At 43.1% G+C, this 17,767-nt stretch overlaps 2 protein-coding genes across 5 annotated transcripts in view; one reads left to right on the forward strand and one right to left on the reverse strand.

Moving 5' to 3' along the window:
* Positions 1 to 6,740, reverse strand: part of ckap5 (cytoskeleton associated protein 5) — a 30,295-nt gene extending 23,555 nt beyond the window's left edge. For all 4 annotated transcript variants that reach the window (XM_072386723.1, XM_072386722.1, XM_072386721.1 and 1 more), the window contains exons 1-3: positions 6,646 to 6,740; positions 3,290 to 3,386; positions 1,649 to 1,842 (exon numbers count right to left, since the gene is read on the reverse strand). In XM_072386723.1, coding sequence (XP_072242824.1) covers positions 1,649 to 1,842; positions 3,290 to 3,346 — 251 coding nt within the window. In that variant the 5' untranslated portion in view covers positions 3,347 to 3,386; positions 6,646 to 6,740. The remainder of the gene's footprint in view (positions 1 to 1,648; positions 1,843 to 3,289; positions 3,387 to 6,645) is intronic.
* A 4,237-nt stretch (positions 6,741 to 10,977) lies between these two features.
* Positions 10,978 to 17,767, forward strand: cstpp1 (centriolar satellite-associated tubulin polyglutamylase complex regulator 1). Its single transcript, XM_072386718.1, has 9 exons — positions 10,978 to 11,193; positions 11,275 to 11,377; positions 11,731 to 11,861; positions 12,696 to 12,780; positions 13,922 to 14,007; positions 15,311 to 15,518; positions 15,595 to 15,704; positions 15,814 to 15,877; positions 16,161 to 17,767. The coding sequence occupies exons 1-9, from the start codon at positions 11,151 to 11,153 to the stop codon at positions 16,327 to 16,329; spliced, it is 999 nt and encodes a 332-aa protein (XP_072242819.1). The 5' UTR covers positions 10,978 to 11,150; the 3' UTR covers positions 16,330 to 17,767.

Consider the following 17,767-nt stretch of genomic DNA (forward strand, 5'->3'; position numbering starts at 1 on the left):
TGAGCATGTGCAGTGGGAATGACAACATTTTTGGCTAATGAGAGACTGTGCACCATCTTTGAGTCCAGCTCTGCCCGCTGCAGCCACAGAGTCACCTGCTGCAGCCACAGAGTCACCCCGTGCAGCCACAGAGTCACCTGCTGCAGCCACAGAGTCGCCCCGTGCAGCCACAGAGTCGCCCCGTGCAGCCACAGAGTCGCCCCGTGCAGCCACAGAGTCGCCCCGTGCAGCCACAGAGTCGCCCCGTGCAGCCACAGAGTCGCCCCGTGCAGCCACAGAGTCGCCCCGTGCAGCCACAGAGTCGCCCCGTGCAGCCACAGAGTCGCCCCGTGCAGCCACAGAGTCGCCCCGTGCAGCCACAGAGTCGCCCCGTGCAGCCACAGAGTCGCCCCGTGCAGCCACAGAGTCGCCCCGTGCAGCCACAGAGTCGCCCCGTGCAGCCACAGAGTCGCCCCGTGCAGCCACAGAGTCGCCCCGTGCAGCCACAGAGTCGCCCCGTGCAGCCACAGAGTCGCCCCGTGCAGCCACAGAGTCGCCCCGTGCAGCCACAGAGTCGCCCCGTGCAGCCACAGAGTCGCCCCGTGCAGCAGGGCGGTGTTGCTCAAGCACACGAAACCCCAGAGCAGCAGATCACAGCTGGACTTGTATCAAAATGGTTTATTCTGAGGTTATTGGTGCCATTGAAAATACAGGATTGGACAGAAAACAGGGAAACGGGTGATGTTTCAAACCCCATTTGCTGCCAGCACTTAGACACAAGAAGAAGAATGATTTCTGCTTTGAATCTGTAAGCACCAACAAAAGTCGGAGGTCAGACAGCCCGAATGTTTGGATCAACCAGAACTAATAGAAATGTGCTGTGAGGAGCCGGCGAGGAGCTTGTTCGACAGTTCCTGGAAGCTAATGGCAGAAGGCACAAGCTCCTGCAGCCCAGAGCTCAAAGAATGAGCCTCTGGTTGGTTTACAGGCCAGCCGACGGTCCATTATGCTCTCAGGCCTGCTTCCCGGCTTTGGAGCCAGCAGCTTCCATAGAAAGTGACTTTCCAGTCAGCTCATGGGGTGCAGCAGCTCCTCGCTCAGCTCTGCTGGTGCTGTGTTCTGGCCTGGAAACAGGCCAAGTGAATCCATTTCATTATCCTTTTACCTTGTAGAACTTTTACTTTCTTGAGAATCTCTCTGCCATTCAGCATTATGGCTGATTTATTCATCCATTATTCTATTTATATCGGAGCTTTACTGAAAACTCAACCATATTACCCTATGAGCACTGCTCAGCTGCAGGCTGGTGGAGATGTGGGCGGGGCCACATGCTTTCACTCGTCCCTGTTCACTAACTGAGGAAGAAGACATGGCGCCACAGCCTGAGAAATCTGAAAGGCATGAGGGGTTCTTTTCCTGTCAAAACAGAGGTTTTAGATGGTTTAAAGGAACCGCCGGAGTTTCAGTGTCCCAAGAAGATCTGGGTTTAAATCCTCTGGGAAGAAGAACTCAGGATGGAAGGTGAAGCTCAGTAACAGTCCACAAAATGACCTCTGAGCTCAAGCAACAAGTCACCAACCCGGGCTCAAAACCTCCAACCCAAGAAGGAATCTCTTCCAAATCCAGATTAATCTAGAAACGTGAAGATTAAGCTCCCACCATAACTTACTTGCCAGCCACGTGGGCATTCTCGACGAAGGCCAGAGCAGCCTCCAGGCCTTTAAGCTGCGCCACGGCATTCGAGTCAGTGACAAACTTCTTTATCAGTCCCAGGTATTTCCCCCACTCTGGACTCTTCTCATCTTCTATCCTCTGGAACAGTTTCACAGCTTCTTCATAACCATTCAGTCTGGCTTTCCACACCTGAACAAGACAAGAGGAGGCAGACAGAATTAAAGACAGTCAAGCTTCTGTGGGACGGTGGAGATCTGAAAAACTGACATGCAATGTGACCTAAATCTACAATAGCCTGTTAGTAACTGCATGTCATCTTTTTCCCCAGTTTTAGAGCCCTAAAAGCAAACTGCAGCTTTCCTCCAGGCTCATTAGAAGGTCAGTCAGTCGGACTAGAACAACGTTTCCACCCACATTAAACATCACAAAGCTGATGACGTCCAGACCAAAAAGGCCTTTGGTTGGGATACAAAAGCACAGAACTGTGAGGTTAAACAGGGGCGAGGCAGGAAATCAGGTTCAGCCCGTGTTCAGGTTCCACTTCAACAATGATTCTGCTGCAGAGTCTAAAATTAACTCACAAGCCCAGGAAGGAGGAAATAATACTGCTGGGAGACTTAATCTGCCAGCAGTTTTCAAAGGAAATTAAATAAAATGATGCAACCCTCCTCAATATGATGGCGTTTCTCACACTGAAGCTAAAGCTGAACGTGCAAAAGTACCGACGTCTCCTCTAAAATAAAAATAATTACTGCTGAAAGGAGAGCCTTCATGAGAGCTGGGCTTGTTGCAGCTGAATTTCAGCTCCAGCAGCCAGCTTTTCCCTCACTAGCAGAGCCACAGATATGACCCACGGCTGCGTGCCGTCTGCAGAGGGCGGTGGAAGAGATGTAGCACCAAGCTTTAGCAGCACCAATCCAAAAGAAGTGGCTGCTCTAACAGGAAATAAACCTCAAGGAGAAAAACATTTCTTCACATGAATGATGTTTAAATCAGCAGCTTTTTGTTTAATATTTGATAGAAACTGAATAATGGAAACCTGATTAAAAGAGACCTGAAGCTGGAAGCTTTTGAGAGCAAACAAAGCACCACAATCGACCAACAAATCGTGTCATGTTGTCTTCTGTTGTACGCATTTACACGGATGTCATGGATTAAAGGGCTCTCCTAAAGCAATATCAGTGTAATCCTGAATGTTAAGCCTTTTAAAGACCAAACTAACACAGTAAGCAGGTCTGAGGGGAGCTAATCTGACAGAAACGCTAGTTTGAATCCCTGATGACTGCAGCTGAAGCCTGTCTGGGCTTCAGCAAACACACTTCTTCTATAGCTCAGCTGTTTTAATAGACAGAAGCAAATATTGACTTAGAATAAATGGTTTTATTAGGCCCAAGTGCAGATATACCAAAAGCTGGCCGTCTATGACATCACTGCAGGCTTCCAATCAGAAGCAAGAAAGAAGACAGACGCCACAACCTGCAGAACTCGAACGTGAATGTTTGCTCTGTGCTGCACAGCGAGACCAGAGGCCGGATTACACGTCAGAACAGTTCACATTAAAGTCAAACTGCCTGCAGCAAATGTGCAATAAAAGATACGAGTCTGAACTGAGAACAAATATCAGCCAACTGCTCACCTTATGTTCACATTTCTGGTCGATGGGAAGCTTCATCCACTCGCTATCGTCCCCCATCGTGTCTGGTCGGGGGCTGGGCTTCCCCAAACGTACTCAGCTGGAAAACAACAGAAACATCAGGAAAATACAGTCATACTTTATGCATTTCCTGTGGAAACACTGGAAGTTTAAAGCTTTGTTGGTAAAAGCTGTTTTTTTTCCAAAAACTGGACAAATGATCCATCAAAACAGAGCCAAACTGGTCCGAACAGCTCAGTGATGCCGTGAAACTGAAGCTGCATAAATCATCCACCAGTTTGTTACTTCCAGGCTGAGCCACTTTAATTCCTTATTATCAGGAGGTCAACTCCTCTCACAGAACCGGCTCCCACTTTGGGGTGTCCAGTGTAAATAAGGGTCAAACTAAACCCACAAACAGTTGTGAAATAAAGGAATTTGAAGGGCAACAGGAGCAGAAAATATCAGTGAAAGCCGGGTGAAAGAATCCCAAAGCTGGAAATATATGATCAGGTTGCTGATGTGCATTTTCAGCCGTAAAACGAAGCAAAAACCAGATTATGACATAAAATAATCTGTTTTACTATAATCATACAAATACTGTTATAATAAACCTAAAAGTAAGACAACGAATAACATCCATTTATTAGAAATTAGAGAAAAACAATGAGGAAATGTGACTTATCTGTTTTTAAACAGTTAAATTAAAGTGATTATGCAGCCATAATGGTTATGCCAACAAATGATGATCTATATCATAATTATAGGTATAGAGCCCACATTACATCACTAACAAAGAATACTGGGTTATAATAAAACTGAAAGTGCCTTTGAGAGTAAACGTTTACATTTATCTCGTATAAAGAGGCCTTTAAACAAATCCATGCTGAATTTTACATTTATCCCGTATAAAGAGGCCTTTAAACAAATCCATGCTGAATTTTACATTTATCTCGTATAAAGAGGCCTTTAAACACATCCATGCTGAATCCAGGAAGCTCTACGATATAAACATGTTTTTAAGAACATTTCAGGTGCGGACAGATGAGCCGTAGAGCAACGCTTGGACTGCAGAGTAACACCGACCGTCCTACAGTGAAAACCTCAGCCTGTGAGTGCATCTCAGCCCAGATTTCAGACTGTAAAGTCATTTCTTTACACACCAACTTCAGCTTGAAAGCATGAGACGCTCTAATGTACATTAAAAGCTGAGCTGTGGGTTTGCGTTTCACATTGATGGAGTCCAGTAAACAGGCTGAAAGATGCCGTCAGCTTAGAGTCTGAAACGAAACAGCATTTTAAACATCTGCACCAAAAGTGTTTAAACTTTAACTCCTGAACTCTGCAAACGGCTAACTCTATTTGACCTTTACAAGCAGGAGCGCTAACGGGACCGGGCCTGTGCAAAAGCATCTGCTTAAATGAAAGAGAGGGTACTCTTCCTTGGAGATGGCCCCCCTCCCACCCACATTCCTCCACTCGCACTGGCAGAACATTCTGGGATGTGTCTGGGAACAAAACACAGTGCAACAGCCACAGAATACCAAATCCCTCCACTTTTAACACAACATCCTTTCAAGCCAACGTTCATCTGCCCCAACCGCCCACCCTTCTCCCTCCTCCAGACACCGAATATTCATTTACCATAAGTTGATCGAATAATCCAAAAGTGGCCCTGATCTGGTCATGTGACAGTTAGCTCAAGCTGTTTCTTCCATGCTCAGCTGCCAGCTCCGCTCATCATAAGCGACTTTAGGTTGTTTTTTTCTGAAAGTCGATTACAAATATTGGCACACGTTTTTGGGGGGATTTTTTAAAATAAAAATAAGTTTCTTATTTGGGTCTCCTCTCCAGAAACCTCCCGTTTCTCTCAAATAAGCATCTCTAATGAGGCAAAAGCTGCAAAGTTTGTCCTTGTGTCGCCTCATTAATCGTTTCCAGAGATAAGAAACCCAACAGTTTAAGAAGGGCAGCTGCCAACACATCAATAAATCCACTATAATCCAATAACACAAAATACAGATCTGAAACATGATTTCATCTTAAAAAAACAAAGCAAAATGCTTCAGTGTTGTTTTAATAATACCTCCTACTTTTGCTCCTCTTTACCTGTGGAGTATTTTATGTTTCATTACATTTATTTAGAAGCTTTAGCAACCATTTCATTTTCAGATTTTGCTAATCAGAATGAAAAAAGAAAGAAAATGGAGCCAACCAGCATTATATCATTAACTCGAGCTGCTGATGCATTACGAATCAATTATAACCCAACAATATAAGGTTTGAGTCTGAAATGTATTTTTAACTTTACTTTTGTTGACCTACTTTTTCTTGAGTGAAATTCTAAGAGAATTTTTACCTACTTAAAATGAAACACTTAAATTATGGTATTACTGCTTTAACTTAAAGGATCCAAGCACTTCTTAAGACAGTAACTGTTACATGTAGGGTTGGAAAACCACATGGAAATCTAATATTTTCAGTCAATCATTAATTCATAACTTGTTGTTGGCCATCTGTGTTACGGTTGGTCATCTTTTTGACATAGTGGTTGGTAAAATAACCCGTTTTGGACCTTTGGTAGAAGCCAGTCGCATAACAACAACACACAGATGGCGACTTTTGAATCATAAACCAGCTCATAGACCAGCTATTAAATCGTAGCACACATAGGACATAGCTCCACCAGTATGTCAAGTATAAGTGCACGGAAAGGCAGCTGCAAACAGACAGAAACTTATCTGAATTATTTAACCTAAAACTGAAACAAACCAGGGCTTCAGCATCACATAATGTGTAGTAATTATTCAAAATTGTGCACACTCCACGCAAAGCTAACCGTCGTGCACCCAGCAACTAGACTGCACCGTAAAATACAGCCAGGCCGTAATAATTAGCAACCATTCCTCCATTTATCCTTGTCACTTGTTGACATCTACACCATCCTCAGATGGCTCAAATCGGGAGTGGTCTGCATTATAACTAGCTGTCTAAGACGAGCGCCATTAACTAGCTACCTTAGCAACAACCTTTTGCTACGTTAGCCCACGTACTCCGTTAAAAAAACGCCACAGCTCCAACACAGGCAGCTATTATTGACTTAAATATGTAGCTTGTCACCACTGTGTGGTTAAAAGCACAATGTGTAGAGCAAATGTTCATAACGTCACCCCGCGGCTGGATGTCACCGCCGTTAGCTAGACAAGGTACGGGCTAACCGTTCATCCGCGCCAACACATCCAGGCCCAACAACGCAGTTCTCCCCGACAGCCGCTCAAACACACAGACCCATTGTGTCGTTTCTGGGTTCGACACGAGCTTTCACCAAATTGAGACAGTAATTTGCACCAGTTAGATACCTGTCTGCGTCTCTGGAAGACAATAAGATGCTCGCAGCCTAAAGAGATGAGAGTGATAATGAGATCACCACAGCGCAGACCGGTCGAGCTTTATACAGGCGCTGCCGTTACCACGAACGGGGCGCGCGGCTTCCGGTACAAAATAAAACGGTGAAATTCGCCGTCTCCCAACTCATCGAGAAGAACACATTTATTCATATGTATATCAGGGATTAGGATAAACAAGAATAGATTACCCCAAGAAAAACATTTTTAGATATTCAAATGAGCGTTTGCGTATTTTGGGAGTGTTGGGCTCTTATTTTTTAATGTTTTCCGGTATTGTCTCTGCTAAATACGGCTAACTTCTAGCATCTTTTTAAATGACTCCAAGGGCGGAGAGACAGAGGAGGGCGGAGACCAGGGGCACCACCCCGACTACATCAAGCTTATAGATAAATTCTGATTGCCTGATAAATCACACACAGTCAGAAAAAAACTGCAAACGCCTCACTTTAGTCTATTTAAATCGCAGAGACTCATGTTTCACTCATTTGCGATGATTCTGATGGGCTTCCTTGTTTGTCACCAGACAAGCGCATTGATTGGTTAGATTTGAACTAGGGTCCGCCCTCAATTTGTAAAATACCTTTGCTGATTGGACGTTAATATTATTGCACATACTTAGAAGAGATCTGACTGGATCCTCTTCAACGAAGTCCTCCCGTTTGCTTTGGTTGATCTATCTGTTATTGGCTGCTTTCAGACATCGCCTTTACACACCCTAGTTTTTGAATGGCTGCAAAAATACATTCCTCTGAAAACGAGGTAGAAGGACTGGACTGAAAATGAGTGAAAAAGCAGCCAATGTCCAAAGAAAAACTTGAAAATGCCTTCAGAAAGCCTGAGAAATATTGCTCAAGACCAATTTAAAAGATTACAGGAAAGTCTGGCTGCTTGGAAGGAAAATATAAAGAAATAAGAGCTGTAACAAGACTTTTGTGCAGTTCTGTAGTACATGTAACAAATAGTAACAGTGCACAATGTTGCTGACCTTAAGCAATGGTTGGCCCAATATTTTCTACATTTAAATGATGACAAAACTGAATGTATTGTGTTTGGGGATACTGTGACGGCTGACTTTAGCACCTTCAAAGCTCAGTTGAACCGTCAGAAATCTGGGAGTGACCTTTGACCTTTGACAGTCATCTGAAGTTTGACAAACAAATTAACAATGTTGTCGGGACTAGTTTTTTCCAGTTGCATCTCCTGGCCGAAGTTACAATGTTTTTAAGCCGTCACGACCTTCAGAAAGCCGTCCATGCCCTAATAAGTTCAAGGTCAGACTACTGCGATGCTCTTTATGTCGGCGTCTCCCAGACTTCTCTCAGTCGCCTTCAACTGGTGCAAAATGCTGCTACTGCCCGTCTTTTAACCAACACTAACAGACGTATGCATATCACTCCTGTTCTTAACTCCCTTCATTGGCTTCCTGTCCTTCATAGAATTGATTTTAAACTTTTAATGTTTGTTTTTAAAGCTCTTAACGGCCTCACCCCATATTATTTATCTGAGCTTTTAACTGTCCGTAACCCTGGCAGAGCTCTGAGGTCAACAAATCAACTTTTTCTGGAAGTGTTCAGGTCCAAATACAAGCCCTGGGGTGACCGAGCCTTTTCTGTTGCTGCCCCCAGGCTCTGGAATAAGCTCCCCCCCGAGATGTGCCTTATTTCTGACCTCTGACCTCTTTAAATCAGGGCTAAAAACTTATTTCAGATGGCTTTTAATACCCAGTAGTATGGTGACACTTTTATATTATCTTATTAAATTTTGCTGTATTTTATTGTTTTGTACTTATTCTTTTCTTTATTTATTATCTGCTGTAGACAAACTTTGGTTACACCGAAATGGATTGTTGTAAAGGGCTGTATAAATAAATTACATTTACATGTAATTTATTTATACATATATACATATAATTTCGTATATTTTCTCTTGATGCAGTGCATGAGATCAGGTTAAAATCAGAAATCAGTCTGCACTGAACAACAAACTGAAGTGTTTCTGAAAACAGCTGTTTCAGTTATGCTCAGACTAAAATAAAATCTCTGCATGGATCAAAACTCTGCAGAGACTTGACTCTTGAAAAGAAAAAACTGAACTTTGGATGTTGGAAAAGTAATTAAATTGGTCTGGATCAGATGGGGAGGTCCAGCATGTGCCTATTCAGGACCACAGTGATAACCTGGAGGCAGGAGAGAGACAATATGCAGCTGTATGAGTGCAAAGGATCTGAAGATCCTGGAATCATAATTTCATCTAAGAGGCGTGAAAATGTTTTATGTGAACTTGACAAAAAATCCAGTCATTAAGTTTTGATTTCTTTTAATTGACCAAGATCAGCACATCTGATACTGACAAACACACAGCATATTGTGCACTTAAAGGGGAACGCCGGTATTTTTAAACCTAGACCTTATTTCTGGCATTAAATACGTTCATCTGCTCACCGAGAACAGTTTGGTGAAAGTCGGCCAGAAATGTGAAGATATTTAGATAACTGGAGATACATATAACGGAGTGAACGGGGCTTAGACGATGCAGCCTCTAAATAAGGCATTATCTGTCTTTATTTCACCAATACTTTAAGAAGAATGAATGAATGAACGTGTGCTATAGCTCTGTTAGCTCATAGCTGCTGTTAGCTCATAGCTGCTGTTATGTGGCTACTTGCAGCTATAGGAGAGCTAATGGAGCTAATTCTACACAGGCACTCTACTGGGACCACTTCATCCACACGCCCCCCTGCAGCACAGCTCATTCACTCCGGTAAGAACGTCCATCTTACTCAAAGTCGTCGTTCACATTGTCAAAATCTGATAAATATCCTGCCATGTTGCACAAAACTATCAGCAGCAAACTCTGTGAAGTTAGCCGACTGTCACAGAGCACGGAGTGAATAAACTGTGCTGCAGGGGGGCGTGTGGATGAAGTGGTCCCAGTAGAGTGCCTGTGTAGAAATCCCTCTGTTCCCCTTTAACATATACTTTTAGTGATCAATTTAGCTCATGATAAGCTCTTCTTTTAGTCATTATGTTACTCAGTGAGAATTCGGACCTGGTTTTCACTAAAACTACAAAAACATAAAAAGTAAAACGATTGTGACACAAAATATTTTGCTTTAACAACATATGACTAATTAACTTCTAGCTCATATGATTACATGTACATTTAGTATTTTAATGGGATTCTATTTTGTGTCAAAATTATTCATGTTTCATTCAATAATCCAAAAAAAAAGTGCAGGATTTTTCTTGCTCAGACGGCTTTCGAAGTTCCACACATGGAACAACTGAATTGAAAAATGGGAATATACAAGCTGTCTTTCAAAAATTATCACCAGAGGAAGCCATGCTGTGTTTCAAAAGCTTGTATGACAGCATGTTGCCAGCCGTAGTCAGTAAATCGTGGATTTTTGAGATAATATGCCTTTATTGTCACTATACACAGCGATTCAGGGAAATTTATTGCTTTGTATATGAATTCTGGAAGATACTATCTTGGCTTTTTCTTCTTTTTACTACGATGACATGTCTGTCGCATAGTTAATGTGTTAAACTGAAAAATGTCTCTTGGATAGAGCATTCTGTATTTACAGAATTCTGCCTTTGAATCGACACTGGGACTGGAAAATATTTACATGCCCCCGCTTGGTTAAAAAGGCCATATTTGGAGTAAACATTACCCCGTCCTGAAGTACTAATCCCATGTCTGTTTTTTCTACCCCTGACCCAAGTGACCTGCCACCGTCGTTTATCCAAAGCAGTTTAGAAGGAGACAATGTGGGGTTCAGTATCACTTTAATCCAATCAATCCAGCAACCTTTCAGTTGAAGAACGGTCACCTTATATGTCTATCCATTTATATCAAACAACATATCTGAATATTTTTAGTCCAAGCAAGAAAATATCACCAACAAGACTTAAGTCTCTGCCAGTATTATTGATCGATTCTTAGATAAATGTAATTACAGATATTTTTACCTTTAACTGGAGCAAAAAATACAGTAATAATAGTAATTTCTTCTTCAAATGATTATTTTCTTACTATTTATTTTCTTATAATTCATTTTCTTATAATTTATTTACTATTATTATTATTCTAATATTTATTCTATGTAGTTTATTGTTAGCTTTTTATATAGCTAGTTATATCTTCATTTGTAAGTCGCTTTGGATAAAAGTGTCTGATAAATACAGAAACAGAAACATAAACATTATTATTATAAAAACAAATCAGGAACCTCTGTTATCAGCGCTGTTCGGGGGACTTTAATTAATGTAACTCACAACATCCGGCTGTTTCCATGGAAGCCCTCCCGGTCAGGACCGTTAGCTAACATGTCAGCCAATGAAATCCACACATTTGAGAATTAAAATAGTAAATAGTTAAAACAGGTCATTACACCGCGCACATCGCGCCTGTTCGTCATCATCTGAGCGGTTTTTCCGGAGCGGAGGAGCAGAATGAACCGTCTGAGTCCCGCCGTGCCCGCCGAGCAGTACCTCGGTAGGTTCTGAGTTAGCAGCCGCGGCTCACTTCTCACCCGGTCCGGTTCTGTTCATCTGAGCCTGTATGTGTGTCTTCCAGCGGACAGTCATGTGCTGTTCTACCTGAGTGATGCTGTGACCCAGCTGCTGGAGCACAAAGACGAATACACCCAGTTCGGCCTGATCCGCTACTTCGCCGAATAGTAGGTCTCACATTCAGTCCCACGGTTCGCTTCAGCGGCCCAGACCCGGAGCACCAGACCGGACCAGGTCCTGCCGGCCTGAAAGAGCGATGATAATAATAATGATGATAGTAAATGTATGAATAGAGCGCTTTAAAGAGTAAAAACGCTTAACTTTAAAACAGATGATCCTGTAAAAAAAATTATATGTACAGTTATAACAAGACATCAGAAGAGGGTACAAACATACTAAGACCTGCAGACAGCAGAAAATGAGTGGGACTTTAGCTTTAAAACCTCAACAGGACAAATATCAGAGATGCTCAGTATGAAGGTTTGTGGGTAACAGCCGGTTACTGAATGCGTTTGTTCAGTTTCAGCAGCGTGAAGAACAGCAACCACGTCCTCTTCAGGGAGTTTAACTACATCAGGGCCACTCCTCATAACAGAGCATCCTTCATCAGAGTCTTCTGGAGGTGCTTCAGACAAGTTGGCAAGAGTGGAGGTGAGAGCGGCTACAAATGTTGACTCTGAACAGTCAGAAATCTGAGAAAAATGTAAAATTTTACACACTGAAAACATCTGATTCATTGTCTCACGGTCTAACCAACAGTTCAGAATCCAAAGTTAGAAAGTGTATGATGACATAACACAAGAAGAGGTGGAACCATTCTCCATGGACAACAAATGAACTGTTCATTAATATTCAAATCAGTCTGCTAATCATTTAATTTTCAAATGTTTTCAGCTTCAGTTTGCAGCGGTCTGGGGCCTAAATTCATCTCTGATTTACTTGTACGTTATGAAGCACCCAGAACCCTCAGATCATCTGGAGCAGGTTTACTCAGTGTGCCCAGGATCAAACTTAGTTTCTGTGCTTCCCGGCTGTGGAACAAACGTCCAGAATACCTGAGGTCGGCTGAAACTGTCGACTCATTTAAATCAGGCCTTAAAACATCACTATTTACTGCAGCTTCCAGGTGAACCTGATATTGTAGGATAATCTGAAGCTGTTGTTTTTATATTTGTCTGCTGTTGCTTTTGCTTCATGTTTGCTTTTTAAATGCATTTTCTGCACTGTTTTCCTTGCTTTTAGCTGTTGTTTTTAATGATCTTTTGTATAGTTTTCAGCTGAAACAGATGCAAACGTCATCAGGACACAAATACTCGTGTCTCTGTGTAGAACTGAGTTTCCATGATAAGGCTCACGTCTGTTTATCACTCTGTTTGACATCAGGAAGCCTTGTTAAGCAGGAGCAGCTCTGAGGTGCTGTCCGTGTGATGGTTGCCACGCCGCTGCATGCAGCTGAAGTGAGCTGTGCCTTCTGTTCTGTTGCAGACTTGCTGTCCGTGTTGGAGTACAGGTCTCTGCTGCAGCTGCTCTGTCCAGACTTCCCACTGGAGGTGGTGCAGAGCTCAGCCAGGTCAGCCGTGGGAAACACTCTCAAGAACACTTGAATTATTTCAGAATAATGGAGTGCAAAGCACATCACAGGCACGAGTCAGAGAAGAGAAAACACAGAAGCTGCCGGGATGATGGAGTTAATGCCACATTATTCCAGCTGGTAGATGTTGTGCTGCTTTGTCACAGAAACACAGCTCAGCCTCTGTCTGAATAAGCACAGAAACACAGAGGAGCTGCAATAAAAGTTTCATGTGAACATTTAATTACTTCTGCTTCTGTTGCTGGGTCAGGGAACGGCTGCGTATTCCTGCCGCTTCCTCATCAGTTACCAGCTCCAGCTTCTGTTTCTGTTTCTGTATTCAGCAGAAGCTTTTATCCAAAACAAATGAAGATATAACAGCTTTACAAAAAGCTAACAATAAGCTAACAATAAGCTATATATAAAGCTAACAATAAGCTATATATAAAGCTAACAATAAGCTACATAGAAGGAACCCAGGAGTCCGACTCTGTCAGAGGGGACAGAGTAGAGATAGGGTGCAGGCATAGAAGGAAGAGCAGAAAGATAAAGTGCAGAGATAGAGGGGGGAGGGAAGTACAAGGTAAGTGCTGGGAGAGGAGATGCTCTCTGAAGAGCTGGGTTTTCAGGAGCTTCTTGAAGATAGACAGGGACGCCCCTGTTCTGGTAGCGCTCGGTAGGTCATTCCACCATCGTGGGACGACACATGAACAGAGTTTGGATTGTCTTAGGCGTGGTGTAGGAGCTGCTAGACGACAATCCTGGGACCAACGGAGGGACCCAGTTGGGACAGAAGCCTTTGCAAGAGCTTATCATTCGCTGATATCGGATATTGGCTCTGCTGCTGCTGCTCATTAGTCTTCCATTTGTCCCATATTCTGCAGCATAAACTCACAGCCGACACTGTGACCAACTCATTCCTGAAGGATCTCGACAGGTTCTGACTGGAACCTGTTGTTTGGCACCATTCCACTTTATTTATGAAGCACTTTCAAACCACAAAGTGCTGCACAATAAAACATGAAGCACATTGCACTCACATTATGTGTTCTTGGATCTGATGGATTAAAGTGTTTCCTACACGTTTGCTCTGGTCTTAACCGGTTTGAAGTTGAACTACTTTGTTTCTCTCATTCTGCAGAATTGTTCTGATGGACGACGCCACAGATTGTCTGATGTCGTTCTCTGACTTCATTTATGCCTTTCAGCTGCAGTTCTACTACCAAGGTACAGCATCCAACCAGTGTAGATACAGAGAATGAAACTGATACCGAACTGGGCAAATATACTTTTCCTGTAACCTTCAAAGTGTCCTGATCAGTTCTGCAGCTTTCTGAAGCTCTTTCAGTTTTTCTTTGGACATTTTCTGCTTTTTCCCTCATCTTCAGTCCTTGTACCTGAGCATTTTCAGTGTTTTTTCTTTGTTCAGCCACTTAACTCCGAGCTATGAAGCATTCAGGCAGGAAAAAGGCTCCTAACTCAAGGGATGAACCAGTGTTGTGTCGACACAGAACAGACAACTTAGCAAAGAAGCCATTTAAACTGGATCTTTAGGCTCTTTGTTACCAGCAGCCTGTCACAAAGACACATCATTTGTTCCCATTTCTTTAGCTGCATCTATGAAAAACAGCAAAGATAACACAGTTTGACAGACAGAAAATAGCATTTCTGCAGCAACAAGGTGATTCCCAAAGAGCTATTAGCTGAAAACTTGGCATATCTCAGCATGGTGTGCAGTGTGTCCTTAAAACATTTGAGGAAACTGGACAAGTGGAGGACAAAAGAAGAAGTGTCAGGCCTAAAAAACTATCTACAGCAGATGAACAGGATCTGAAAGTGATGTCCTTAAGAAAGAGGAAAAAATCCAGCTGTGACCTGACAGGACCTGAGAGATGCATCTGGACCTTCAGCTGATCCATCTACTGTTGGCCCAAGCCTCATCAGAAATGGGCTCCATGGAAGGGTGGCTGTCAAGAAGCCGTTCTTAAGGAAGGGAAACAGGGAGAAAAGGCTGAGCTGTGCCAAATGACACAAGAAGTGGACTGAAAATCAGTGGCAACAGGTCTTATGGAGGGATGAATCCTCCCCAGAGCCCGGACCTCAACATTATTGAAGCAGTGTGGGATCATCTGACAGAGAACGGAACAAAAGGCAGCCCACATCCAAAGAAGAGCTTTGGGATGTCCTTCAAGAAGCCTGGAGAACTATTCCTGAAGACTCCTTAAAGAAATGACAGAAAGCTGGTCTCAGAGGGTTCAGGCTGTGTTGGAGAATAAAGGAGCTCAGACCAGATATTCACTTTAAAGCTGCTGAGAACTGATAAAAAACTCTGTTTCTGCCTCAGATTCTGGGTTTATGTTCATGTTTCAGTGAATCTCTGCAGCTGTTTCCTGTTTTCATGGAAATAGATAAAGAAATGAAGCTGATCAGGATCTTTTCACAGTTCTTTATGTAACAAACTGAAATAAGGAACTGACCAACGAAGCGAGTGAACAGCTGTGAACATAACAGGCACATCTGTCGTTCCCAGAGTTCTTGGACAGTGTTCTGCTGATCTACCAGGACCTGTTGGCAGGGAAGAGTCCCAACACCGTCATCGTACCCACGTCCAGCTCCATCGAGCAGCTGCCCTCCGTGGCTGCAGAGGAGAACGACAGAGAGGAGCCGCAGCAGGACGGGGTGGAGCCGTCCACGTTAACTCAGTGTGTGGATGCTCTGTGTGAGCGCTTCAAGCACAGGTAAACCGCTCAGACCTCCTCATGCCATGCATTCCTCCTCATCCCAAAGGCAGCTTTTACTTGCTTCTCTGTGCAGTCATCCCGCCCGGTCGTGCATGAGGGAGATCCTGGAGCAGGCTGACAGAGTGTCTTACTACGGCTTCGTCATGAGTCTGGCTAAACACGACACCATTAACGAAACTATCGGTGGGTTCACCCTCTGCTGCTCCCGCTAAACTCGATCTAAACCTTTCAGCCAGCAGGTGAAGATCACTTTTTCTCTCATGCAACTCGTCTTTGCTCCCCGATCATGCAGGAGCGTTACCCAGTAAGGCAGAGCTGCTCATCGACCCGGAGATGGACCAAGAACTGGACAAACTGTAAGAAAACACAGGTCCACAGGAGCTTTCCTGTGCACCTGGGCTCTGATTGTTCTGCTGCAGAAGTGTGAGGTGGGCTTCAGCCAATGGGGCTTCTGGGTTGTTTTTATGTCATTTTATTCATTTAACCCAGAATGTCGCCGCCCTAGAGGCAGCTGTGGACATTCTGTCCGTCTTTGCATCTCCTTGAAGTCAAAACACGTGATTTCTGAAGCGTTTTTTTGTGGTCTGTCATGATGCGTAACCGTAGAAACGGAAAACCTTTCTCCCTGCCACTCTCCAGGATCGCTCAGATCTCAGTGAGCCCCAGCAGCAACAGCAGCGGCAGCGCCGTGGGGGGGCTGAAGGAGGTGCAGAGGAGGGCCTCCCCCCGCAGGAACATCCACCACAAGAGGAAGATGGAGGTGGAGAGCGACGGCTCCACTGAGGAGACGGACTCCTCTGAAAACTGAACCTCTCGGGGAACGGTTCCTGTTCCACAGCAGCTGCTAAAGTTCTGACATGTGTTACTCCGAGTGGAAACAGGAGGAAAGAAAACCACACAGTTTTAATACAAGTTTGATTTCTGTTCACATTTCTGGTTGTTAAGAAAGAACTTCTCCTCCCTGAGGTGACGCCTCACATCCCATCGTCTTGACTTCCACACGAACATTAACCAAATATGCCTCGTTACAACCATATTGATGGGAAAAAAAAGAAGAAAGTGTCAGAACAAAAGGTGAAAAAATTCACAAATCTCTTCTCCAGGCTGTTATCCACTAAAATCCAGCCTTTCTTCTGCCTCTGCAGCAGGTTCTCAGGCTTGTTTGGGGCCAGATCCGACTGCATTATTTACAGAAACTTACATTTCATGATCAACTCTGCTACACTTCATAATATCTGTGAATTATTACTCCACAAGAACAACACTGCAACTAACTTCCTAACAGAATCTTCTCTGTGATGAGATATTTAGTCATTTTTTAGTCTTTTTGTGCATCTTCTTTTGGTTGAATTTGTTCTGTGGTGAACGGAAACCTGACGAAAGGCTTTGATTATCATCATCGTGTCAAAGCCACCTTTTCTGTAATGTTTCTGCTAAACTGTCGGCCAGCAGAAAGTCAGAAGAAGCTCACATAAACGTGATCGTTCAGAGGTAAACTGGCACCCATAAACAGTATTTATGTATTTATTTTGGTATTTAAAAGCACTGAATTCATTTTTCTGACAGTTTTATGTCGTCTCTCAGCTGTTTTCTGGACTAAGTTGGAGGATTATTGTCCAATAATGAACAAAATAGGCAGGAAATGTGAATTATTTGCTCCCTGATGCAGTTTGCATGGAATGAGTAAAGAATAAATCTGCTGAGGATTAAGAAGAATAAATAAAGATACACTCAGTCAAACATTTTGGTTTCTGATAAAAGTGTTGATGCACTTTTTTCTGCATATTTTCAGCACTGATTTCTTTATTTGAATGCCTGTATTTGTCCTTATTTATTAATGTATTTGTCCTTATTTTATACCCATAATCCAGATGTTTTCACCCTTCTTTGCTGTAAATAATAAAGGCAGCCGAGAAAAGAAATAAAGGGATAGAAAAGCAGAAAATGAAGGAGGGGTAAAGATATTTAAATAAGTATAATATAAGAGGCTTATACATGTTGTTTTTGTTATATTTTCAGTTCTATTGTTTCCCTTTATTCATGTTTTCCTCCTTTCTCTCCGACTCTTCTGTAATTGCAGTTTAATGGCTGAACATGTGTTAAATGTGCTAAAATGAGGCTGCAAACCTTCATGTTTAAAGATGGAAAACTGACACTCTGCTGTGTGTTCAGTGCTGTTATGTTAATGAGTTTTTATTAAAGAAACGATAACATTGTGAATAATAAAGATGGAACTTTGATGCCTG

The sequence above is a fragment of the Leuresthes tenuis genome, unplaced genomic scaffold (genome assembly GCF_036924035.1).
Source record: "Leuresthes tenuis unplaced genomic scaffold, fLeuTen1.0.hap1 SCAF_5, whole genome shotgun sequence".
NCBI classification, from domain to species: domain Eukaryota; kingdom Metazoa; phylum Chordata; class Actinopteri; order Atheriniformes; family Atherinopsidae; genus Leuresthes; species Leuresthes tenuis.